This window comes from Mirounga angustirostris, unplaced genomic scaffold, assembly GCF_029215605.1.
Source record: "Mirounga angustirostris isolate CCGP_5_RB_7025 unplaced genomic scaffold, mMirAng1.0.hap1 SCAF_14, whole genome shotgun sequence".
NCBI lineage: Eukaryota > Metazoa > Chordata > Mammalia > Carnivora > Phocidae > Mirounga > Mirounga angustirostris.
The window spans coordinates 90786241-90813149 of NW_026991722.1; the positions used below are offsets into that span (position 1 = coordinate 90786241).

Here is a 26909-nt window from a genome sequence, read left to right on the forward strand (position 1 = left end):
AACAGAATTATGGTGAAAAAGCCACATTAGAAAAGCCACACTAGTAGAAGAGGAGAGGCAGCAGAGTGTCTGACAGGAGGACACCCTCCCTTTGTGAAATGGCCCCTCATCCAACACCCATTACAGCTCCCCCATGCCCACTTCTCATGGGCCTGCCCTACAGCAATCAAGAAATAAGGAATGATCTGCAAAATAGCATCCTACCAACTAAAGATGACTTTTGGTTAACACAAATGTCCTTTTAAAGCATTAAGCTTCTTCTAATTTCACCTAACTGAGCTACAGCAGACATGACTGTAAAGAACCTAAAAATTCTGAATATCACACTAACTTGGAAGTACTGTGAACAGGACATTTATTTAGAGAAGGAAGAACAATACACCAAGGGGAGAGTGTGGCAGCCTTAGGTTCACTTGCTGAACACCTCAGTGCAGGGGACCCAAATTCATTCCTCAGCAAATTTATAAATTATCACACAGTGCTGACCTTTGAGGTGCCCCCATTCAGAATAAGCAAAATGGAATATAAATAAAACTCTATAAGCGATTTGCACAGCATTCAACAGAGCAGAGATTTAAAACAAAAGTAGGAAGAGTATACTAGTTTTTATGAGGGAAATCTACATCTAAAATGTGTGGGACCAGGATCTGGAGCAGAGTGAAAATTCTGCAGCTGGGGCTCCCAGAGGGAGTGTACAACCAAGTTTCCAAGAAACATCATTTACTTCTCAATTCTGTAGGAAATGACAGGTTGCCAGATGCTTTACCTTAACCCCGACAAAGCGAGCTGAGATGCTGGCCACATTACAGGACAGCATGTGTATCTGTTTAACTGAAATCGGCAGCAGCTTGTGTGTTCATGTCTTTCACAGACCTGCCTTCATAGAACCTTCCTTTCTGCTTGCTATGATTGCTTGGGCGGAGGCTGTTCCCTCATGTGTAACAAAGGGACACCTTTGAAGGCTCTCTGGGGACTGAATGGAAGAACGTATCACAGTCAGGCACTAGGTCACTGCTGCTTAAAACTCTAGTAAAGCTGCTGTTTTCAAGTTCCTCCATCTAAAACTGAGAACCTTGCACACAGCTTTGGAGAAAGAAAAATAATTCATTTTCCCAATTTAAGTCATTAAAGAATGGTATTAGATCAGGAAGAAAAATGCCACAAAGTAGCTTATCTGAAGAACTCATCTTATCCATGTCCAATGTAGACCAGATTTTTAGGTGGACAGTAACCAGGTAAGTCTGAGAAGGCAGATTTCCTCATAGAAAATAACTGATTCTCCTGTTTTTGTTTTTATTTTTTTTAAAGATTTTATTTTTTTTTAAGTAATCTCTACACCCAACGTGGGGCTCGAATCTGCAACCCCAAGATCAAGAGTTACATACTCTACTGACCGAGTCAGCCAGGCACCCTTTTTAAAAAAAAAAAATTTTTTTTCTTTATTAAGTAATCTCTATGCCCAACATGGGGCTCAAATTCATGACTCCGAGATCAAGAGTTGCATGCTCTACCAACTGAGCCAGTCAGGCACCCCCTAATTCTCCTGTTTAAAGGTCAGTTTAGTTATTAAATGAAAGTGTAGTTCAACAAATAGACACTAAACTTGTGCTAAGATGTGGGTGAAAATATACCAAAAATATACCAAAGACTCGGGCGCCTGGGTGGCTCAGTCGTTAAGCGTCTGCCTTTGGCCCAGGTCATGATCCCAGGGTCCTGGGATCAAGCCCCGCATCGGGCTCCCTGCTCTGCAGGAAGCCTGCTTCTCCCTCTCCCACTCCCCCTGCTTGTGTTCCCTCTCTTGCTGTGTCTCTCTCTGTCAAACAAATAAAATCTTAAAAAAAAAATACATATATATATACCAAAGACTCAATATAGCAATACTGGAGCCCTGCTGAAAAGATATTTGGGGCAGGGGTGGGGGGCTAAAATGGTCCCAAGTAAGGCCCTAGGAACTGGGTGAGACATGTACAAAAGGACATTTCTCATCCTCAGAGTTTTAATCTATACTGGACAGCAAAGCCTTTGAGCCACAGAAGAAATCTCCAGCAGCAGGAAGCAGGGTGATAAAGTGGGACAAGTACCCTTTCTCATAAGGACAATTTGTGCTTCCTTTTCTGTCTGGGCTGCCAAGAAGCAGAGAGTCAAATCTGATGTTTTATCACGAAATGTTCATATAATTAAACATACTTGCTGTATTTTCCTTTTTTTGTGTTTTGATTATATTAATTGCATAATATATAGACACAGTCCTTTCTACAGTTACCTAAGATTATTTTCAGCCTGGGGAGAAAATCTTGGCTCAGCACTCTTTCTTTGGGTCTCAGCTTCCTCCTCAATCAATCAATCAATCAATCTAAAGGTGATATCTCAGATGCCTATATCCACTCATTGTTTTGAGAAGCAAAACGAAGTAATGGAAATGAAACTGCTTTGACAGGTGACCTGGAGTGAACGCTTTCTCCCATCCCTGTCCAGGGGAACAGGAACAGGATGCACTCCACAGTGTTCAACTGGACTGGGTCAATTCCTCCCCATTCATGTTAACCTTTCCAAATAAGCAGTTTAGTTTTATAAAATCAAATAATTCACATCGATAGGGATTCATTATATAAAAGGGGAGGCTTTATATTCATTCATTACATAAAACTGGGTGGCTCAGTCGGTTAAGTGTCTGCCTTCAGTTCAGGTCATGATCCCAGGGTCCTGGGATCCAGCCCTGCATCAGGCTCCCTGCTCAGCGGATAGTCTGCTTCTCTGTCTGTTCCTCCCCCTCCCCATGTTTGCTTGCGTGCCCTCTCTCCTTCTCAAATAAAATCTTAAAAAAATAAAATAAAATAAAATAAAATAAATTAAAACAAAAGGGGCGCCTGGATGGTTCAGTTGTTGAGCGTCTGCCTTCGGCTCAGGTCATGATCCCAGGGTCCTGGGATCGAGCCCTGCATTGGGCTCCCTGCTCCATGGGAAGCCTGCTTCTCCCTCTCCCACTCCCCTTGCTTATGTTCCTGTCTCTCTCTGTCAAATAAATAAATTAAAAAAATTAAAACGAAAAACAAGAAAACCTAAGGCACTGCTCAATAATATTAGGTGTCTTCAAGTATGTCAATGGGCAAGATCAAGAATTTCTACAGTTAAGTCCATCTTGCAAGGCAGGGACCTGCATTCCTGATGCAAAAAAGAAACTGTGAACTAAAACAGTGTGTAATAAGTAGAAAAAGGAAAAGACTAGAGAAAAATAAATACCTTTGCTCCTCAGACAGTCTTCAGGGAAGCCCGTGCATAAACGTTCTTTGCTTGACTGCATCAGGAGGTCTTCCTGCGGGAAGAAAATCCAGTGGTCAGGGAGGATTCAGAGATGCCCGAACTCATGAATGCAAATTACCGTCTGAGAAACCTCTTTAGTAGGATTCCTGGAAATTTGATAGCAGTCACAAAGATTGGCAACTGAAGGAAGCCTCAAATTTAAAGAAATAAAATCAATAAAAATTACCACTTCCCTAGAATTTGAGCTTGAAAAGCCAAGTTTCCGGAGGTCTGGACAATAACAGAGGCTTAAAATGCTGACCCTATTAAATACCTTCTGAATCAAGAAACACATTGCTGCAACGTAACCTTAATTTCATCTGAAAGGAAAATATCACCAAACTGGAAGTATCTCAATCCTCAACCACTCTAGAGATCATGTATGCATTTTCTTCCCAAACTTCTTAGAAGGGCTATTTTTTCTTTTCATCTCCCTTCACTGGAGGGAGAGCATGCAAAGGAGAACACCATCAATGACAACCAGTTTTATCCTACAGAAGAAATTCAGAAAAATGGGAGGGGTCAGTGGCAGAATGTACACGTCATGGCAGCAAATGGCTTCAAGCCCTAGGAGGGAAGGTTTACTAGCTAGGAGACACTGATAGAACTAAGATCTCTATGCTAAGCTCTCCTTCTCAGTCACCTCTTTCCCCCTGCCCTAAGATTTAAGGTTTTTTTCACACTGATTTAATTGGTAAGTGCAAGATACTGACATGGTACACATCTAAATCTACAGATAGTAGTATCATTACTGTATCTTTAGATAATTTTTATAGCACTTCAAACAAACTCAAAGCTAGCAAAAGCCATTTGGACCCTAGGCAAAGTTCTGTGGTGGAAACAGAACCCAGAATGGGGAGGGAAGATAAAAGCAGTGGCAAGAAAAGATGGATACAGGCAGAAATAAAACATTATCATTTGAGGGGCGCCTAAGTGGCTCAGTTGGTTAAGCGGCTGCCTTCAGCTCAGGTCATGATCCCAGCCAGGGTCCTGGGATCAAGCCCCGCATCGGGCTCCCTGCTCAGCAGAGAGCCTGCTTCTCCCTCTCCCTCTGTCCGCTGCTCTGCCTACTTGTGCTCTCTCTCTATCTCTGTTAAATAAATAAATAAAAATCTTTAAAAACAAAACAAAACAAAAAAACATTATCATTTGAACTGAGAGCATGGACTGTCACATGTGAAGCAGGACTATTTTTTCATTCCCTTAGTGTGGAATACTTTTGCAAAGCATGAACTTAAAAACAAGTATCTCCCAGATAATTTATGGTAACACCACCATGTTTGACAAAGAAGTATGAGTTCTAGCATGATGCCAGACCAAACTTATTTGTAAAGGAGGAGAAGAGAAAGCTCTTACTTACCATAAAAGGAATGATAGAATTAGAAAATCACCACTGGGTGACCATCACAGTAATAATGATCTCAACCAACAATCATCAATGGATGTTAAAACTAGTGGCTAAAAGTTTGAATGAGAAACAGAAATATTTACATAGTCTCAAAAGTATCTCTCCAGGAGATACTTAATAATTCCATAAGGGAGAATAGTAACTTCGCAGTGGAGAAAGCTGGCAGACCCCACCTGAACCAAGTATGGACTTCACCTCCCAGAAATGAAGCACCCCAAAGCCATGTGCCTCCTGAGAGGATAGACCAAGAAGAACCATCATCACTTCTGTGGGATTCCTGCTGCCAAAATGCATAACCAGAATCTAATCATGAGAAAACACCAGACAAGTCCAAACTGAGGGAAATTCTACAAAATACATGGCCTGTATTCTTCAAAAGTGTCGAGGTCATGAGCTGAGGAACTGTTACATATTAAAGGAGATTAAAGAGACATGCCAATTGAATGCCACAAGTGATCCTAGATTTTTCCTAGACCAAAAAAACTATTTTCTTTTCTTTTGCTGCAAAAGACATCAGTATAACAATTGGCCAAATTTGAATATGGTCTGTGGATTAAATAAAAATACTTGGATCAGTGTTAATTGCTTGATTTTGATCAACTTACTGTGGTCATGTATCAGAATGTCTTTGTTTGCTAGGAAATATACACTGAAATATTTAGGCAACATGTCTGCAACTATACTCTCAAATTATTCAGGAAAAAAAAGCAAATGTGGTAAAATGTTAGCATGTGAGGAATTTGCATGAAAGGTATATGGGAATTCTTTGTACTATTTGTGCAACTTTTCTGTAAGTCTCAAATTATTTCAAAATAAGACGTTATGGAAACATCTTTATTTGTAGTTACATTTGATTCTTTCTCCAAAATGATACTTCTCTTGATGTTCCAGTTCTCAGGCTGAATGGGGTGTGACATTAGATGCTAGTTAGAATTATTTTTTCAGGTTAATACTCTATGGGAAAGGCAGAGTGCTGGAGTAAAAGATTATGGGATGAGGAGTCAGACAGGGCTCTGCTCCAACCTCAGGACTCCTATCTACTAGCTATATAGCACTAAGAACAAGCTTAAGTTGGCTATAGGAATAATGGGGACCACAGTAACACCTAGCAAGATACCCTATCAGCACTGGGTGTTCCATAAACAGAAGCTCTCATCATCCATTAGACCTTAGACACTTGTTATCCCTTTCTGTGAGAAAAGCTAAATAGAACTATCACCAATAGATCCTAGGATGTCATCTGGAGTGACTAAGCTTTTTTGGGCCTGCAAAGTAAGAGCTGAGCTCAGGTCAGCAACATACAAGTTCTATATAGTTCCTTCAGAATGAATTGTGATGAGCTTGTACAACCAACCATACTGACTCCTGCCCCTAGAGGGGCTGCTGGAATTTTAGTTTTGCTCCACCTGCTGCTCTAAGGTTCTTAGCTGGAGGACTCAAAATACCCTGGTGGAGTGCCAAGCCAACTGCTTCGGCCATGTCCCCTTCTTCTTGGTTAGTCACGATTTGTAATAGGGAAGAAGAGAAGCAGAAGCTAGGAGTAAGTGATTCCCCTCTCCCTCTGCCTTGCTGACTTCTCTTAAAAGGTTCTGAGTTAAGAACCCTCAGACGGCTGAAAGCCCTATAAAGTTCAAAGTCTTAAATATGATCAGAAATTGACTGGGTTGAAAAGAAAACAGACTGTCAGGCTGAGGTCAGATGCGAGGACCCCCCTGACCTGGCAACTACCACCACCACAGTGGTGGGTAATCTACATATCAGGTGGGAACTCTACCAAGTGTGGGCCTCAAGTGTGGATAAGAGAACAGAACAGCCCACCTACAAGCAGTGGACATGCAGCGTAATGATCCTGTCATTCCTCAAACCCCCTCAAGGTCAACTAATCATATAATAAACACTTGCAGAAATTTATCAATTTCCTTTTCTTGTAATATTTTATAGGCTAAATGTTCTAACTTTCAGGATTTTTAGAGGTAGAGTCCTAAACATTTTCTCTTCCACCTAGATTCTGCAAAATCTGTTTTGAATGAATCAACTTCCAAGATCTTCTTTCACCATCAAATGAGGTAACTGCTATAGTTTATAATACTCTATTAGCTGTATAAAGTAAGAAATGCCACAAAACAGTACAAATTCATTTTCAAATCAACAGCAAACAGATTCTCTGCCTTGCACATCCAATATACTATCCTGCCAAGTGCTTAGAATCAAAATTAACTTTTGATACTTCAAAGTGGTGGCAGATTTTAGAAAGGTCTTGAAAAACCATTCTTACTGTTCATCTGTAATCTATTTCCCATTAAAAGTTGTATGTCCTAGAAAAGATACAATTCTCTGATTCATTTCTGTGAGACTAGTTTAGAGTAGGAGAACAACACAAATATCTAAAGGAAGGAAATGAATATACATCAGGCTCTTCAGCTTTTTACGCAGGGTAAGTTACAAGCTCCTCAAGGGCCTGATTTATCTCTGAGCTGTGAGTCCTGCTTGTAAGCAGACTCCACTGAACTCCTCCAAAACTTGAGCTTCCTGAGCTGGAGGCAGAAACAGATGAGTAAGAAGGGCAGTGACTGCCCCACCTTCAGATGGGACTGTCTATACACTGAAGTGTGCAATGATGGGGCAACAATATGCAGCAAATGAGATTCTTCCTACTATGTGGCATTTGTAGAAATAGCCATGATTATGTTCATAGTGAAGAATACTCTGAAAATAAAAGAAACTTTTGTATCTCTAAATGGATCTTTCAGTTTCCTACCCCTTGCATATTTAGAAAGGAACAGCTGTAGAACAGTAACTTTAAATCATCGTTACAGAGCTTAAAAAGGAATTTTCCTTCACGTATTTCAATTCAGGGAAACAACTGGTGACTTTAAGTAAAGCACTGATCACCTTAGCTGGGAAAGGCATTTGATAATAACCCCCCCTCCCCAAAATGATTATCTGAGAACTGCTATAATAATTAGGAGAAAGTTCTTAGTCTCAGCAATACACCACTGGTGCTTTGGACAATTTTCTGTCACTTTTAACAACATGAGATGTTACAGGGCAAACCATCACTGTGTGGACAACAGTGCCCTGGCAGACCTGGAGAACAGGTTATGGCCACCGGTTTTACTACTAACAGCATGAAGTTCAGACTTTTTCCACCTTTAAATCACCGAATGTGAATTTTTTCCACCAAGATATCCTTTTAGGCAAATAGCAAGCGCCTATATTCTACCACAAATTTCGTGTAGGATCACAGAGTCTTAAGGTAAGAAGTAAATAAGCTTAATGGGCATTTAGTTCAATGGGCTTTCATTTAAGTGAAGCCATACAAATTGCACAAGATTGGGTCTGATGAACACGCCATTAAAAAACAAGTTTCTCCAAAAGCATAACATGGTTCGAGTGATCAACAGCCACTGTGCGTCCTCACTTGATGTCCCCTGTCCAGACAGCTTCAAATATCTGTCAAAAATGTATACTGACTCTTCATGTGTGCAGCTAACAAATAACAGACAATCAGAACTTTTTCTGTGTCTGTGTTGAGCACAAATAAAGTATCATATCCTGGAACCAAAGCTTTTATAACACATTCAACGCAGGCACATCAACCACTATGAGAGGTAAAAAAAAAAAAAAAAAAAAAGTAAAATATATAAAAACTTAAACACCCTACAGCTTTTATCTAAGTACCAAGAAAAACAAAAGAACAAGCATATGTTGAAGGGGGAAAAAAGAAACAACCACTCACTGTATAGTTTTCAATGTTAAATCATCTATGTGGAATATCACATACCCATCTCTTTCTATCTTATTCTTAAATAATACCAATGTTGTCCACATCCTGGCTGGTAACCTCTGCGTACACCAGAGCTGTCGACCTTTGTCCTACAAGTGAGTTCAGAGCTGAATTCTTTCTTTCACCATTCAGTTTGACTCTTGCAGCTGTCCCCGCCACTGAGCCTGTTCTGATACTTTCCCCTCCTTCCTTTTTGCCTTTCTTCTCTCCTCCTCAATAACAGAGTAGTTTCCTGATCAAAGCACCAAACTATTAATTATAAGCTTTTATGCCTTTTTGACACAATCATAAGGCAGGAAAGAATTATTTTTTGCTGGTTCTCCTTTTCACGATTGAAGTATTTCAATGATTGAAGTATTTCATGGTTAGAATATTTTATTTTTTTAAGTGGATCTTTAAAAAAATGTTAAGTGCAGTCACAAAAGGACAAAGACCATATGATTCCACTTAGATGAGGTCCCTAGAGTAGACAGATTCATAGATAGAAAGGAGAATGATGGTAGCCAGGGACTGGGGGGAGGGTATAATGGGGAGTTAGTGTTTAATGGGTACAGAGTTTCAGATTGGGAAGATGAAAACAGTTCTGGAGATGGATGGTGTTGATGGTTATACAACAATGTGAATGTGCTTAATGCCACTGAACTGTACACTTACAAATGATTAAAATGGTAAATTTTATGTTATGTGCGTTTACCGCAATACAAAAAAGCAAAAAAAGAATTTAACATTTAAAAATAAGTTGCTTCAGGGGCGCCTGGGTGGCTCAGTTGTTAAGCGTCTGCCTTCGGCTCAGGTCATGATCCCAAGGTCCTGGGATTGAGCCCAGCATCGGGCTCCCTGCTGTGTGGAAAGCCTGCTTCTCCCTCTCCCACTCCCCCTGCTTGTGTTCCCTCTCTCGCTGTGTCTCTCTCTGTCAAATAAATAAATAAATAATCTTTGGAAAAAAAAAATAAGTCGGGCGCCTGGGTGGCTCAGTCGTTAAGCATCTGCCTTCGGCTCAGGTCATGATCTCAGGGTCCTGGGATCGAGTCCCGCATTGGGCTCCCTGCTCAGCGGGGAACCTGCTTCTCCCTCTCCCACTTCCCCTGCTTGTGTTCCCTCTCTCGCTGTCTCTCTCTGTCAAATAAATACATAAAATCTTTAAAAAAAAATAAAAATAAAAAAAATAAGTTGCTTCATAAAATAACACATTGTTTTTTTCTTTTAACAACAAAAACCTATAATGACTTTAAATGTGATTAAACAAGTGAATTTAAACCAGTTTAGGCTTCATCAGAAATCATGATACAGGAAAGTGCAAACTTCTAATTCTAAAAATGAGTACAGTCCTTCCCCTTGAACCGGGAAATTCACCAAGCAAACTGGACTCTGTTAAATTCATTCGATTCATACAATGCATGCCCTGGAAGCCTAGGTGTCTGTCTTTCACAATTACAGTAAGTTCTTACTGCTGGAGCCAGGTTCTGCTGAAGTCACTACTTTTCCTGTCGTGACGGATTTTGGTCCAGAGGGAACAGAGGAGTGGGTAAGTGGTAATCTTTGAGTACTCACTGTGCCGCAAACCCGAGGCAGTGCCCAACTGGGCCTCTTTGCTGGTTTGAGATGAGGAACAGCCGAAGGAAAAGAACTTTGTGGAATGCTGCTAAAGGCTATTAAAAATAAATCACAGAACCTTGGGGTGGGAAAAGAACAGCTCTCAGGTTGCTTGTCCAAACTAGAACCCCCTCTGCTATATTCCGGACATTCAGTCATTCAGCCTCTTTATAAACATGACTTCCCCACACCTAACCCATTTCTAAACTGGCCTAGATGTGAAAAAGTACCTTTCCTATTGACTTAAACTCTGTCTCCCTCAAATAAGAAGGGTTTTTTTTGTTGTTTTTACTATTATTATATTTAAAAATTTCTAATGTTTTTAAACAATTGATTTAGAGGTAATTTTTCTCAGGTGTATTAAAAAATAGTTTGCAAATACCATTCAAAAAATTTCTGTGGTCTTCATCAAGCTTTCCTTAATGTTACTATCTTACACATAACCACCATATAGTTATTAAGACCAGCAAACTGCTATTAATATAATATTAACTATAGAATTTACTCAACTCTTATTAATGGCTTCCCAAAGTCCTTTTTCAGGACCTGGATCCAATCCAGGCTCCCATGATGATTTAGTCATCATGTCTCCTTAAGTTCTCCCTTAAACTGAGGTAGTTCCTCAGATACTCATCTTTTGTGACTTTGACACTTTTGAAAACAAAGTCCCTCGATTTGGGTTTGATGTTTCATCAGATTATGGTTATGCATTTTGGCGGCAGGAATCTCACAGAAGTGATGTTGGTTCTCGGTGGATCCTCTCAAGAGGTACATGGCTTTGGGGGGGTCTCATTCCTGTGGAGGTGAACTTCCAACACTTGGTTCAGGTGGGGGTCTGTCAGGTTTCTCCACTGTGATTATCTTCTCCTTTGTATACGTCGTAATGATTCTGTTAATATGTAACTACTAAGTATCTTATGGGGGAGATATTTGGAGACAGTGTAAATACTTGTTTCTCATTTAAACTTTTAGCCACTAGTTTTAACATCCATTGAGGATTCTTGCTTGAGATGACTATTACTGTGATGGTTGCCAGATGGAGATTTCTTGTCATGATTCCTTTTGTATTTATTAACTAGAATTCTTTAAGAACTTTTTTTTGCAAGTTATTTATTCAAGTATTTTATATCAGCATGGGCTCATGATACCTGCTTTATTCTATTAGTTATAATTCATTATTATCATTATTTAAGCTCAAATTGTCCCAGTCTTAGCCACTAGGAGTCCTTTCAAGTTGGCTCCTGTGTCCTTTTGTTAGGTCTCCCAATTTTCTAAGCATTAGCCATAGACTGTTCCAAACTCATCTTGTATTTTCTCTTGTGCCAGCCTCCAAAACATTTTCCCAAAAAGTCTTGGTTCCTTTAATTGGAAAATGTTATTTAGAAACCAAGAACTCACTGCTATGAGGTGTCACCCACGTCACATACCCACACAAATATAGTACATTTCTGTATCTACCTACATATATTGAAAACTGTATCTAGAACCCCTCCACTCCATCTAGACCCCACCTCACATACCCACACATGTATAGTATGCATTTCTCTATCTATCTACATATATTAAAAACTGGAAGTTCATACTGATAACTCCAATTCTAGTTCCACACCACAGGGTTCATTCTAGCCCTCAACCCACCCCTATCTGTAATTTCGTTCTATTAGTGAGAAGCCTGGCTCACTCTCATTATCCACAATATTTACCTATTTGCTCAATCCTAGAACACACATACAGTGGTTTAGGAATTGCTAAGTCACACCCCTGTGAAAAACAAATCTACTAAAATTTGGGGCACCTGGGTGGCTCAGTTAGTTAAGTGTGCAACTCTTGATTTCAGCTCAGGTCATGATCTCAGGTCAGGAGATCAAGCCCCACATCAGGCTCTGCCCTGGGCATGAAGCCTGCTTAAGATTCTCTCTTTCTCCCTCTCGCTCTGCACCAACCCCCTGCTTGCATGCTCTCTCTCTCTCAAAAAACGAAAAACAAAAATAATAATAATAATTTGGGGGGGTTATTGGATTTAGACTTAAAAGTATATAGTCAAAATACTCTTTCCCAAAGGTTCTTGGGTTACTTTTCTTCTTTATCTTCCCTCCCTTAGTGTGGTTTCATTATTTATTTGTAATACAGTTAAGAATCGTCTGTTACCACTCTGGAAAACTGTATGGAGGTTCCTCAAAAAGTTGAAAATAGAGCTACCATATGATCCAGCAATTGCACTACTGGGTATTTACCCCAAAGATACAAAAGTAGGGATCCGAAGGGGTACGTGCACCCCGATGTTTATAGCAGCAATGTCCACAATAGCCAAACTGTGGAAAGAGCCAAGATGTCCATCGACAGATGAATGGATAAAGAAGATGTGGTATATATATACAATGGAATATTATGCAGCCATCAAAAGGAATGAGATATTGCCATTTGCAACAACGTGGATGGAACTGGAGGGTATTATGTTGAGTGAAATAAGTCAAACAGAGAAAGACATGTATCATATGATCTCACTGATATGAGGAATTCTTAATCGCAGGAAACAAACTGAGTGTTGTTGGAGTGGGGGGTGGGGTGGGAGGGATGGGGTGACTGGGTGATAGACACTGGGGAGTGTATGTGCTCTGGTAAGCGCTGTGAATTGTGCAAGACTGTTGAATCTCAGATCTGTACCTCTGAAACAAATAATGCAATATATGTTAAGAAAAAAAAAAAAGAAGAAGAAGAAGAAGAAGGTAGCAGGAGGGGAAGAATGAAGCGGGGGAAATCGGAGGGGTAGACGAACCATGAGAGACGATGGACTCTGAAAAACAAACAGGGTTCTAGAGGGGAGGGGGGTGGGAGGATGGGTTAGCCTGGTGGTGGGTATTTAGGAGGGCACATTCTGCATGGAGCACTGGGTGTTGTGCACAAACAATGAATCATGGAACACTTCATCTAAAACTAATGTTGTAATGTAAGGGGATTAACATAAGAATAAAAAAATTAAATAAAAAAAAAAAAAAAAAAAAAAAAAAAAAAAAGAATCGTCTGTTAGAGTTTTTATTTAATTCTGGATTCCCCTCACATCCTGGTTGTCTAGTTAGTTATTCTTCAGGTACAGCCTCAGAACTATATAAAAAGATGTACTCAGAGAAGTGACACTTCCTTCTGTTCCTTCTGTCCCATTCCCGCACTCTCTACCCTGCTCCCAGTGGCTTCTTACAGGTAATCACACCCATTCATTTCTGGTTTGTCCTTCCTATGTGTACACGTGTGTGCTTTATACAAACAAGCAGATACTTGTATACTTGTCTCCCCTTCTTTCTTGAATGAAAGAGAGGATACAATAGATGTTTACTTGCCCTTTGCTCTTTTCATTTACCAGCATATCCCAGTTTGCAGAAAAGAGTTAACACAGCAGGCCTGTTATCCATAGAAAGGCCTGCTTGCAAGGGTTGCCTTCGCTCATCTGGGAACTTATATTTGGGAGAGTTTCCAACATTCCCTAATGATAAGAGTGGCTCAGTGCATCCATATGACAATGGGTATATGTTGGAACACCTGCTTTCCTTCTGGAAATCTGGAATTTTGGTATGTGCCAGGCAGAAGATCCCTGTGTGACCAGCACCCAGTAAAAACCCTGGGTTCTAAAAAGCTTCCGTGGTAGGCCACATTTCACATGTGTTGTCACAGTTTGTTCCTGGAGAAGTATGTGTATGTATGTGACTACAGTGGGAGAGGACTCTTGGAAGGTGGCACCTGAGATCTTCTGGACTCTGCACCATTCTTCCCCTTTGCTGACTGCTTTATATCCTTTGTTACAATTAATCTTAGCTACAAATATGACCATGTGCTGAGTCCTGTGAGTTCCAGGGAATCCCCAAACCTGTAGGTAGTCTTGGGGAGCCATGACACACCTGGAAATCACGCCATATCGGTACATGGAAATCCTCCTCAATTCTTTATTACAGGTGCATAGTGTTCCATGTATAGATGTACCATACACTATGGTTTATTGAACCTTTCTCCTATATGTGGACATTTAGGTTGCTTCCAACATTTTGCAATGCTGCAAACAGTAACTTTGAGTATGTGTATTTCTATAATTTGGAGGTATATATTCAGGGTAGATTCCTAGAATTGAGAATGTTAGGTCAACAGGTCAGAGCATATGCTTTCTGGTTAGGTGCAGCCAAATTCCTCTTCTGAAAGGTGTTATCAGTATGCATTCCCACCAGCAACCTGTGAGAACACCTTTTTCCTCACAGCCTTGCCAAGCAGATATGTTGTTATAATTTTTCATTTTCTCCAGTCTAATAGGTAAAAAGTGGTATTTCAACTGTTTAAAATTACATTTCTCTAATTATAAGTGAGGTTGACCATCTCTTCATGTGTTTAAGAACAAGCACACGAACACACACACGTACACAAATGAATCATCTATTCAAGTCTTTCCTTCATTTTTCTATTGGGTTTTCCATTCCTCACTCTAAGAGTTCTTTATATATTAGTGGGGTGCTTGGCTGGCTTGGTCAATAGAGCATATGACTCTTGATCTCAGGGTTGTAAATTCGAACCGCACACTGGGCATAGCGATTACTTAAAAATAAAATCTTAAGGGGCGCCTGGGTGGCTCAGACATTAAGCGTCTGCCTTCAGCTCAGGTCACGATCCCAGGGTCCTGGGATCAAGCCCCGCATCGGGCTCCCTGCTCAGCAGGAAGCCTGCTTCTCCCTCTCCCACTCCCCCTGCTTGTGTTCCCTCTCTCGCTGTGTCTCTCTCTGTCAAATAAATAAATCTTAAAAAAAAAAAAAAAGAGTTCTTTATGGGGTGCCTGGGTGGTTCAGTTGGTTAAGTGTCTGCCTTTGGCTCAGGTCATGATCCCAGGGTCCTGGGATTGAGCCCCGCACTGGGCTCCCTGCTCAGCAGGGAGCCTGTTTCTTCCTCTCTCTCTCATATAAATAAAACCTTTTTTAAAAAAGAGAGAGTGCTTTATATATTAGAGAGATAAGTCCTTTATCTGTGATATATATTGCAAAATGTTCTCCTAATTCATCAATCGTGTTTAATTCATCAATTGTGTTTTGTCTGTTTGTGGTGTTTTGCCAATCTAGCAAGAATTCTTATATTGATGTCCAAGGATGTCCGGGCTCTGCAAACCTTCTGAAATAGTAGTCTGCTTTTCTGAGAGATCTGCAGCATTCATTCAGATTTTCAAAGGGTCCTGTGACCTGAGAATGACTGAGCTATCACTAAGTCTTTTACGGAGCCTGTGCCCAATAGAACCACTTCTGCTTGACAGCTTTCCTAATTCTTGAAGGCTTCTCTTGATTCTTCTTTCATAGGACACACCCAAGCAATTGGCCTCTAATGGTGTATTTTTAGATTTTGTCATTAGTGTGAATTCTTTATCATGAGTGCATTTCTGGTTTTCTATACTCTTCCTACACCTGATACATGTGACACCAGGCTCAGCATGGGGAGGAGAGGACAGGATCCACTTTGGCCAGTGACCCCAACCCTGACACATTCCTTGCTTTCCCTCTGTCCTCCCCACCACAGGGGCCTCTTGAGCTTATCTGAGTGCTGGGGTGGGGAGAGGGGCCTGTTAGTGTGATATTCTAACTATAGACTAACCAACACACAACAGAATATAACTGCTACTTCTCAGTCCAGGTAACACATTTCTGTTCATGTACATTTAAGAGCAAATTGGCTTTTCTTGGTGGCTATCCCACAAAGTTAATTCTAATTGACTAGCTAAAGCCTATAGCTCTTTTGTTTCTCCAAAAGTACTTCTACTTTTTTTTTCACTTATGAAGTTCACTTTTTGGAACCAAGTAAAAAAAATCTTACATTTGTATCTATTAAACTTCATTTTGCTTTACAAAACTCAAAATAGGGGGCGCCTGGGTGGCTCAGTCAGTTAAGTGGCTGCCTTCGGCTCAGGTCATGATCCCAGGGTCCTGGGATCGAGCCCCGCATATGGCTCCCTGCTCCGCGGGAAGCCTGCTTCTCCCTCTCCCACTCCCCCTGCTTGTGTTCCCTCTCTCGCTGTGTCTCTCTCTGTCAAATAAATAAAATCTTTAATTAAAAAAAAAACAAAAACCTCAAAATAGTCTTTATCTCTGGTGGAGCTGGGAGGAAGAAAGGGACAGTAATTTTCTAGATCTTAGGTTGGGAGGCATATATATATATATATATGTACTGTATTCATTATGTACTTCATAATTTATGTATATGTACTTTTTATTTTATACCAAATATTACATGAAGATTTAGGTAAATTACAGATAATTTTCATCTTGTTAGACCGAGCCCACCATATCAAGAAGTAAGAAATTTTTAGATCCTGAATCTGTTACCTCATTTATTTTTTTTTATTTTTTATTTATTTATTTATTTATTTATTTATTTATTTATTTATTTATTTATTTAAAGATTTTATTTATTTATTTGAGAGAGAGAGTGAGAGAGAGAAAGAGCACAAGAGGGGGGAGCGGGGGAGGGAGAAGCAGACTCCCTGCCGAGCAGGGAGCCCGATGCGGGACTCGATCCCGGGACTCCAGGATCATGACCTAAGCCGAAGGCAGTCGCCCAACCAACTGAGCCACCCAGGCGCCCCCCTCATTTATATTTTTAAGGGTAGGTTATCATAGCATAAAATCTGATATGTTACTTAATTACTGCTATCTAAAGATTCACCTATTCCTAACTACGGTCAATGTATGAAACCTATTAACAACAATCAATTTTGCCCTGTAACCTGTGTAAACAAATGACATATTTATATAGTGGGAAATGGAGCTTAGCCCAGAAAGCCCAGGGAATATGAATTTATTTGTGGGTCTAGAGCGGGGGTTGGCAAACTATAACCCATGGGCCAGCACCTGTGTTTATAAAAAAGGTTTACTGATATACAGCCACACTCATTCATTTATGTATTGTCTATGCCTGCTTTCATGCTACAAGGGCAGAGCTGAGTAGTTCTGACAGAGACCCTATGGCCTACAAAGTCTAAAATGGCCCTGTACAGAAAAAAGTTTGCTGAACCCTGGTCTAAGGCACCATCCAGAGGAGAAAGTAAGTTTTCTAGTGTACTTGGCAGGTATTTTCCTTTAGGAGTCTAGGTTCCTCAGGCTATCACAGCTCACTGATCATTAGTTTTACCTACCTGAACCCTATTACTCTAATTTCACACTTACAGAGAGAGATTTCACTTTCCATGTAGGCTTGCCTACAGGGAGAAGACATACTGATCAGCCAGTGTGACCATTCCTACAAAGTAATGATTCCACTTTTCACTGTGAATTAAAGAACTGGCTTTCTGATTTATAGTCTCTCATGAAGTAGATTAGCATGGGTCAGTCCTTTGGAGACGATAACCTCTGATATACCAAAAAATAAAAGTCAAGTTTCTGGACCTGCAAAGCTAAGGACCAGCTCCTGAAATATGGAGACCCCTCTAGGGTATCCATCCTATGAAGCCCTACCTGGGTCAGCAGAGTCCCTCAAGAGATATTTCTGTGACATATCCCTCCATCCTACTTGTGATGCTACCAAAACTTAAGGAATGAGTGCCCATCATTTCTCAAAATCAGATGCAGAAATATCACATGACTACCATAAGACTCAACATTCCACATACAGTAGCTGCTTCTGAGAAGTGACACTTTTTCATTAGATAAGCACTTCCTCTCTTCAAGTGTCTGATGTGACACAAATGTTTTAAAAAATCATCAAAAGAAAGTTAACATCAAACTCAACATTTTCGAAATGTTTCAAGAACAAATCATAAGCTACCTGTCAGCATCTGTACTTTATCATGTGAAGTGTTACTCTGGAAAGCTGTCATTCACACTCATCTGAATTGAGATCTCATGCCTTACCTGACTTGGGCTGATCTTTTCTTCAGTAGCTGTGGAATGTTGATGTGGGTCTTCCTTTGCTCCCTCACAGGGGTCTCTTACAATTTCCGCCTGGTCCCCTTGATCTCTGAAGACCTTTAGCTCCATGCTCTTGGTTTTCTCTTCCCTATCCAAGATCCCAGAAGCCACAGAACCTCCTGCTGTGGAGTCCACCAGCCCACACCGCCCAGGCTCACCCCCATGATCCAAGGCGCCAGAAGTTTCTTCACAAAAACTTTCCGCACGAGTCCTCTGCAGCTCCAAGGGCACTGCCCTACTCTGACTTATAAGAGAGCTTGAGGCTCCAGGTTTTACATCTGGAATCACACTTGGCTCAGGGTCAGCATGAAGCTCTTTGGAGACACTCACAGGGAGTTCAGAGTATAATTCCTGTACCACGGCAGACATGGAGGAATCAAGTGGAACTGGCTGAGTCTCTACTCCGGATGACAGCATTAGGGCAGATGGAAGATTATGGAGTCAAGTCTTTTACATCAAATGGTTCACCCTGACACAAATCAAAGGAAGGGATAAAAGTTTAAAACCTTGCAGGGTAGAAGAAAGCTGTTTCAGCTAAAACTGGCTAAAATAAGGACAAAAAATTCCACCTCAATTGCTGACAACAATCTGGCACCAAAACATCCTCCTTAAAGACTGTGAATTAGTGGAAAAATAAATACCTTAAACCTTTAATAGACATCTGTCTAATCTCAATTCAAATACTGCCTTATGAACAATTCTCAATTTAAACCTGGAGGGCCAGCAAATGTAGATGAGAATAAGACATGTCTGAGCATCCAAGGATAGAAATGATGTAAATTAGAAGATAAAGATGATTTTCTACTTGTTTTCAGGGCATGAACCTTGCCTGTTTTGTTCATTGCTGTTATCCCCACTGCCTGGGAGAGGCGCTCGGCACATAGAAGGTACTCAGTAAATACTTGTGGAATAAACATATACTGAGGGATTCTGAGGAATTTGATATACTGACTTTTCCTCAAGAATAATTCTCTATGGGGGCGCCTGGGTGGCTCAGTTGGTTAAACGACTGCCTTCGGCTCAGGTCATGATCCTGGAGTCCCGGAATCGAGTCCCGCATCGGGCTCCCTGCTCGGCAGGGAGTCTGCTTCTCCCTCTGACCCTCCTCCCTCTCATGCTCTCTGTCTCTCATTCTCTCTCTCTCTCAAATAAATAAAATCTTAAAAAAAAAAAAAAAAGAATAATTCTCTATGCAAGTTTAGAGACAACAGAATTCCATTCCTTTACTGCTTACCAAACACTTGAGCTGTGTCTACCCAGACTGGCACAAGACACTACTAAACCAGACCTTCAGCAGAATCCTCTCTTTTATTCAGTTTCCAAGTGCCTTCACAGACACAACTAATTTGATTCTCGCAACCCTGTGAGCAAAGTAGAGCAGCTATCACCATCCCGTTATAGATCCTAACATCACACTGAAGAGGTAAAAATGACCTGCCTAAAACATTACAGGGTTATCTGAGGGGGTGGGGTGGGGGGGGATACCCAAGGGGCTTCCAGTGTTGGGAATGTTCCACCTCTTGCACTGGATAGTGGAAACATGAGTTATTTGCTAAAATATGTATATTTGTTTAGTTCATAAAACTACATTATTAAAGTTAAAACATACACACACACACACACACACACACAGCTAGGGAATGGTACACTTGGAACTAGGGTTTCCTGATTGGTAACCTTTCCATTTTAGCCTACCAAATGTGTGCAGTTTCCACAACAAAATCCACTTTGACCTAACCAAGGTGGAAACTGGTTAACCAAATAAGATACTACTTGCTTTCATTCTTGATGCTTTCCCTAATCCTAATAAAAGGAGAGAAAAGGTGAGAATTTTCTAGCAACTGAGTTTGTAACAAGGATTTACCTGAGGTATTGATGGCAAATCCCTTTGGCCAAAATACACACAGGAAAGGACAGTTCAGAAAGCCAGCAGATTTCTACTCCTACCACTTTCTAACATCCATCTTTTCCCAAAATAAACATACTACATACAAGCAAAATCCATTGTTGGCTACCCAACTGTTTTGACTATTGAGTTGTCTCACCTTTTCTCCACTGATCACATTCAGATTTCTGAGCAGGAGGGACTCTCCAATACACCATGTAAATCTTTACAATTCAGTTTCCTTGGACGCTGCGTTGGTGGTATAGTGGTGAGCATAGCTGCCTTCCAGTTTCCTTGGACCCTGTCTCTATTCCTGCCCTGATTTTCTGGGGGGGAGCCCATACGTCACTTATACAAAAGGCACTTGCTCTACCTCCAGGTCAAGAAGCACCTGCTCCTTGATTATTCATGGGTTTACAACCTTTCCTCCTTGCACAGAAGATCCCATCCATTGACATGTGCTATCAAGACTGAAGCTGGGGGCTGAGGCGGGACAGATGACAGGTCCTTTCACTTTGGACCATTCTGCCTTTCTTCTGGTTTTCCAACCTGTGGTGGGTAGTTTACTTACGCACATTCCTATGCTTTCAAACTGGGTGTCCTTAATGTTTTGAAGGACTCTTCCCCAAAGGTAAAAGTATATAACATGACAGTACTAATTTAAATACTAGAAATTATAGGAAATCAGACTGTTGGTCCATTAAGTTTAGAGAACACAGGAAAGCTGATGAAAAAATCTGGATCCAAAAAAGCAGCAAGGAGAGAGAAACTGTTGTGTCCAGAAGTATGGTGAGAATCAAATGAGACACTTTCATAAATGGTGCTGACAAAAACGTATCCTTTCTGGAGCTACAATCTTCCCCTTTCTCCTCTAGTTCCTGGATATTTTTAGAGGCACTTTAGATTTTAGGCCACTTAGTGTCTGTGTGTGCATGTGGGGGTTAACAGCTAAAGTAGAATTACTATTGGATGCCAAAAAAGGGGAGGAGGTCCTCATTTTCATTTGGTTCAGTTTCCCTTTCCCAACAACAGATACAATCCAGTTTTTGGTTATCACACCACATACAGACCAGAAGAGTAAGTGCAGGAAAGGATACTGTAGAAGAGCAGGTTTGTTGATGGAGATCAGCTCCCTGGATCTCTTGCCACCACATGCTCAAGAGCTCCTCTCCCTTACCTGCCACTAAGGTATGAGTGTTCTCAAAAGTTTAATCCTTGACACGCCTCCCAGGCTTCACTTTTCAGATGATCTCATCGTTTTTGCAGTCTTTATATGTGGATGACTCAAAACTGTCCCTTTAAGTATAGGTGACCACACGAGCCAACAATTCCACTCCTAGGTATATATGCACAAAAACTAGTACACAAATGTTCAGAGCAGCACTATTCACAATAGCCAAAAAATGGAAACAGCTTATAAGGCCATCAACCGATGAATGGATAAACAATGCGGTACATCCGTACAATGGAATATCACTTGGCTGTAAAAAGGAAGGAAATACTGATTTGTGATAAAACATGGATGAACCTTGAAGATATTATGGTAAGTAAAACACACCAGTTACAAGGAACCATATAAGTTCTCATATATATAAAATAGCCAGAATAGGCAAATCTATGGAGTTGGGAAGTGAATTAGCGGTTCCTTAGTGAGAGCTGGAAAAACTGGAAGTGACTGCTAACAGAGTTTCTTTTGGGGGCAATAAAAATGTCCTAATATTGATTGTGGTGATGGTTACACAACTCTGTGACTATGCTAAAAACCACTAAATTGTACAATTTAAGTTGGTGAATTGTATGATATGCAAATTATATCTGAAAGCTGATTTAAAACAAAAACACCTGTCCCAGCCCCCATCTTTTCTCAAATTCCTGACCTATGTTTCATTTATAAGGGTGGTACCCCTCCCAAACTTCACATGTCTAAGATAGAACCCATTCAACCCAATGAATAATTGAGTCTTACTACATATAAACAGCTATTTGAGTAACGAAGATGAGTAAGATGTTCTCAGTAAACTTACATGTTTATTTTTTATCCTGTTGCCTCTCTCAGTAACAACACCCCCATTATTCTAGAGCTCAGACTTGAACCCCCAGAAACAACTACATCTGACCTTCCACCTGTTGTTCCATTAGCACTTGTAGCCCACGTACTCAACTCCCGCGGTGTCTCTAACAAATCCCACTCCTTTCCATCCCCATGGCCTTAATTCAAGATTTGTTCTAAACACAGGATCATGCACAAACACACATTTACTAAACAGATCTGCATCATGAAGAGGCAATATTAATAATCACATAGACTGGTTCCAGATATTCTTCAAGGAAAACAGTGCCGTTACATTTCTTATGCATGCCTCTGTGCTGTAAACTGGCATCGGTCAAAACAGATTTTTAAAGCTTTGGTTCCCCCCAAATAACTTCTAATTTTCAAAAGCCAAACACCTCTTGAATCTTCTATTTCGTAAAAATATAATTCTAAGAACTTTCAACCTGTAAAACAACTAAGCACATTGGCTGTTGAAACAAAACAGACTTCTCTCCTTTTCTCCTTGCCCCATCCTGGGTCCTCGAGTTTCTGAGCAGTATCTGCAGTTGAGTCACCCAGAACAGGGAGTACCTCGGCTGGAACCATCAGAGTTGAAGTAATATTTAGATGTAAGTCTAGAGCAGCAGATTAAAATTATTCTCAGCTCACTAGCTTGCACCACCAAACTCTTATTTTAGCCATCTATCAAAATATTGGTAATGGGGGCGCCTGGGTGGCTCACTCGTTAAGCGTCTGCCTTCGGCTCAGGTCATGATCCCAAGGTCCTGGGATCAAGTCCCACATCGGGCTCCCTGCTCGGCGGGAAGCCTGCTTCTCCCTCTCCCACTCCCCCTGCCTGTGTCCCCTCTCTCGCTGTGTCTCTCTCTGTCAAATAAATAAATAAAATCTTAAAAAAAAAAATATTGGTAATGTTACAGACTGCAGGAACAGAACAAAATTTTAACAAGACATTCAAGTTCTTTAAATTTCTAAATACACTGGACCAATTAAAATGATGGTGTAGAGAAACATAACTCTACAAAGAAGGCTGCCTGGGATAGTTCATCAAACTAAACATCAAAACTCTTTAATTTTGGTAAAATATGAACATAGGAAAACTGTTTGAAAGAATGTAATCCAAATATTAACAGTATTACCCTGAGTGAGAAGATCACAAACAACTTATACGTTGTTACTTTTTTTTTTACAGTAAATATGTATTTCTTCTGTTAAAACATTTTAAAAAATATTTTCCCAAGATCCAAATAGGAATAAAGAATAACTGGTAAGTGTATTAGCCCTTTATTTTTATCAGTATCTTTCCAAATGTCAGCTCTCTGCCTCAACCATAAAAATTTTTACATTAAAGCGTTAAGTAAACTTGAAGAGAAAACAGTGAGTTACATATGCTCATAAAATGAAGACAGGGATTTATAGCTTAATCCTTACTAATGACTTATAACCAACCTACTGGGTGAGCACAGTGGATAAATATCTAGTTTGAGGTATAAGCAAAAAATAAATCATAGATTCACAAACAACTCTTACAACTGCTACTGGCTTGTCATCTTTACCATGACACAAATGAGAATTAGATTGTTTAGGAAATGGACTTATCCCTGAAAAAAGACCCATATTTGTACGGAGTATGCAGTAAAGTTATCCCAATAAAAGAAGAAATTCTTTTGAATTGAGAACAATCATCTCAAAACCTTTCTATGTCAAATCCAACAGCGGTGCTGGGAAGCAATCTAGTTGCTAGTCTCCGAATTGAGAGACCAGGGTCCCTATCCTGCTGGCTGTTATGGCCTTGAATGTGTCACTTAACTTTCCTGGGCTTGTTTTTCACATGTAAAAAGAACAAGTTAAACAAAATAATCTCAAAGGGTCCTGCCGCCCATAAACATCCCATGACCCTAAATGATAACTTTTCGGGGCGCCTGGGTGGGACTTTGTTAAGTGTCTGCCTTCAGCTCAGGTCATGATCCCAGGGTCCTGGGATCAAGCCCTGCATCAGGCTCCCTGCTCAGCAGGAAGCCTCCTTCTCCCTCTCCCACTCCCCCTGCTGTGTTCTCTCTCTCGCTGTGTCTCTCTCTGTTAAATAAACGTTTTAAAAAAAAATTTAAAAAATGGTAACTTTTTTATTTCTCTTTGTTTCTCAAAGTACATCTATAGATACCAATAATGGTGGTAGAGTTCCAACTAAGCCCCACTGCAGACACTCAGGGCATAGGAGGTAATTTAAGAACACTTTATACACAAAAAAGATGGAAAGCTTTTTCTTAGTGGCAGTGTTAATTCCTATCCTACCAAATAACAAAAACATGAAAAAAAGAAAATATAGTGCTGCAGTTCTCAATCTCATTAGAATACATTTTATAATACTACAAATTTGACAAAGTGGCCCTTTCAGCTTAGTAGTTCAAGCACTCCCTAAAACAAAAGTTCTGGGGGTACAAAGTTTACAGCAATGAGTAAAATGTAGAAAAAAGAATCAAACAAAGAAAACAGCAGAACAGAAAACCATGTGCCCAATAATCCCCAGTCTGAAGGTCTTTAATTCCAAAGCAAAAGGGCTGCTCAAAATGAAGAACAGTTAGTAACACCGGGTGCTGCCACACTTGTGTCAAGGGACAATACTCACAAAATCGATCAGGCCCTCAGAAGTTCACAACACTCCTTTCACCTTGAGAAAGGGGCTTTCTTTTCCAAGATTCGGACACTGTAGCCAATGCCTCCATGAGGGCATTCGGAGAAGGGGCCTCTTCTTGAGGGACAGAGAAAGAAGAATCTTTTAACAAGATCTCTAGACAAACAGAAAGTCGGGTAGGGAAGTCTATATACTAAACAGGGCCCAGCTCTTCAACATGGAGTGTGCAGGAAATCTCAAAAGCATCAAGCACTGTTTCCTTTTTCCTTCCTTTATTAGCATGCAGAAAAAGGATCCCTCTGTCTCCACATGGGGAGTGAAACAGCGAAAATGCTCCTGATTTCTGACAAAGGCTTTCTGCATAAAAGATTTTCATTTCTTTTTCAAAGGAAGAAGAGAAGGAAGCCATCTGTGCCACTCTAAATACACGGCAGGAAAGAGTCCTCCTCTCAAAGGTACAGAGCCTTATTTTTCTTGGGAGAGAAAAAAAGAAGTTGGAAGCTCCCTCTTTGAGGAGGGGGAGGTGTGCAGATAGCAGGAAGCTTTTTAATCACTACAGCAGGTAGGGGGAGTGGGAGAGGATATCTCTAACCAGTCAGGAAGAAGTGATAGCTTCTGTGGACAAAGGGAAGGCTGGCTTTTAGTATCAGCCCTCCCTCCCTCTTGGACTATAGACCTGTTTCCAAAAACAAAGTCTTTTCTCTTGATCATTCTGAGGCCCTCTTTTGTTAATTTGGGGAGCATGGAAGAATCTAAAGGGAGTAAATATGCCTTTCTCCACCCCAGGGTGGGTAAAAGTCTCCTTTCCAGTGAGAAAGGATGGGTTGAACACCTGTGATGTGGGGGTGGGGATGGGAGGAGGCATGCATGGAAAAATGTGGGTCTCTATGGAAGATAACTAGTTTTCTTTCTTTAAAAACAACAAAAACAGCAGCAGCAAATTAAGTAACAATGACAGCAACAATTTACCAAAAGCTTACTAATGTCCTAAGCACTTACACAAATTCTCCCTTAGCCCTCAAGACAATGCTCTACAAAGAGGACCCAAATTAGAGATGGGCTAATTGAGACTCAGAAAGGTTAAACAACTAACCAAGGTCACGAAGATGGGAAGTGGGAGACAGACTTGCAACTACCACATTCCAGACGCCATGCTCTTAACTGTGCAAGGGAAAGGAGCTCATTGCACACCAAGAGACTTGAGGGAAGAGAAGCGAGGCTCCGTCGGTGGACATGATTGGGGGTGGGGGGGGAAGAGACTGACTTCTAATACCACACAGAAAATTCAGGGTCTTCCTCTTTATATCTAGGGGTAAAGGTGAAAAATAAAAGAAAGAAGGTAAGTCTCTCTTTTACAGGAAAGGAAGACCCCCCCCCAACACTTTTGGGCAAGTTGAGTCTCGCTCTTCATCTGGGGAGCGCTGAGCAAATCGGGGGAAAGGTCTTGTTGAGGGGCTATCTACTACCCCTCCTATTGAAATAAGTTTAGAATCGCCCTCTCACACCCCGGGAGCGGGTATCGCGCCGCTGACAAACGCACAGGAGCTGGGGAAGAGCGTACGCCCACAACAAGGGGCGTCGCCCTCCTCAAGAAGTTGGGGGTCCCCCGCCGTATCGAGGTTGAAGAGTATCTCTCCCCCGTCGGAGCCATGACTTGGAGAAGCCGTTTCCCCCTCGCGACGCGGGGCCTGGTCTCCTCCCTCTCCCCCGGTCGTTCCGCCGCCCGCAGAGCAGCCTCCGTTCCCTTCAGCGCCCCAAGAGGGAGGGAGCCCCGGGCTCCCCCTCACCCTTCAACGCCAGGCGGAGGGTCCCCTCAGGGTGGAGTGGGGCGGGGCGGCTGCGCCCGAAGCCTTCCCGCCCCCGGCCTCTTACCCCGAGGCCTGCTCCGCGGCCAGCGCTCGCCCCGCCAGCTCGGCCTTTGCAGCCGCAGCCCCGTCGCCGCCAAAGCTACCTGAGCCTACCGAGCCGAGAGAGCCCGGGGGCGCTCCAGCCGCCACCTCCTCTTCGTCTCTATGGTTTTCTTCCTCCTCGAGCCCCCCCCACCCCCACCCGCACTTCCTCATCCGGGGCCCGAGCCAGCCATGCGGGCTCACCCAAGTCCCGCCCCCGCATGGCGCGCGCGCAATCCTAGGGGCGGCCCTTCCCGCGTCCAGCCTCCGGCCCTGGGCGGGCCCTAGCAGCCCTCTGCCCCGCCCCCGCGGTCCGGATTCTTAAAGGGGAACACACGTTTTGCCCCAGCACTTATTGAACCATAGGGCCCATTGTCTCCACTGCTGCTACCCTGGTCCAGTCCACTATTTTCCTGGCCCGAATGGCTGCAATTCTAGGGGACTCT

The 26909-nt window shown here is 41.6% G+C and overlaps 1 protein-coding gene across 10 annotated transcripts in view; it reads right to left on the reverse strand.

Moving 5' to 3' along the window:
* PRR14L (proline rich 14 like) overlaps positions 1-26611 on the reverse strand; it is a 57275-nt gene extending 30664 nt beyond the window's left edge. Inside the window, exons 1-5 of one of the 10 annotated variants that reach the window (XM_064578705.1) lie at positions 26447-26598; positions 25668-25880; positions 24569-24691; positions 17951-18476; positions 3241-3313 (exon numbers count right to left, since the gene is read on the reverse strand). In XM_064578705.1, the coding sequence (XP_064434775.1) occupies positions 3241-3313; positions 17951-18424 (547 nt within the window). In that variant the 5' untranslated portion in view covers positions 18425-18476; positions 24569-24691; positions 25668-25880; positions 26447-26598. The other 9 variants (XM_064578706.1, XM_045887255.3, XM_045887254.3 and 6 more) reach the window with 9 other exon arrangements.
* Positions 26612-26909: the final 298 nt, after the last annotated feature.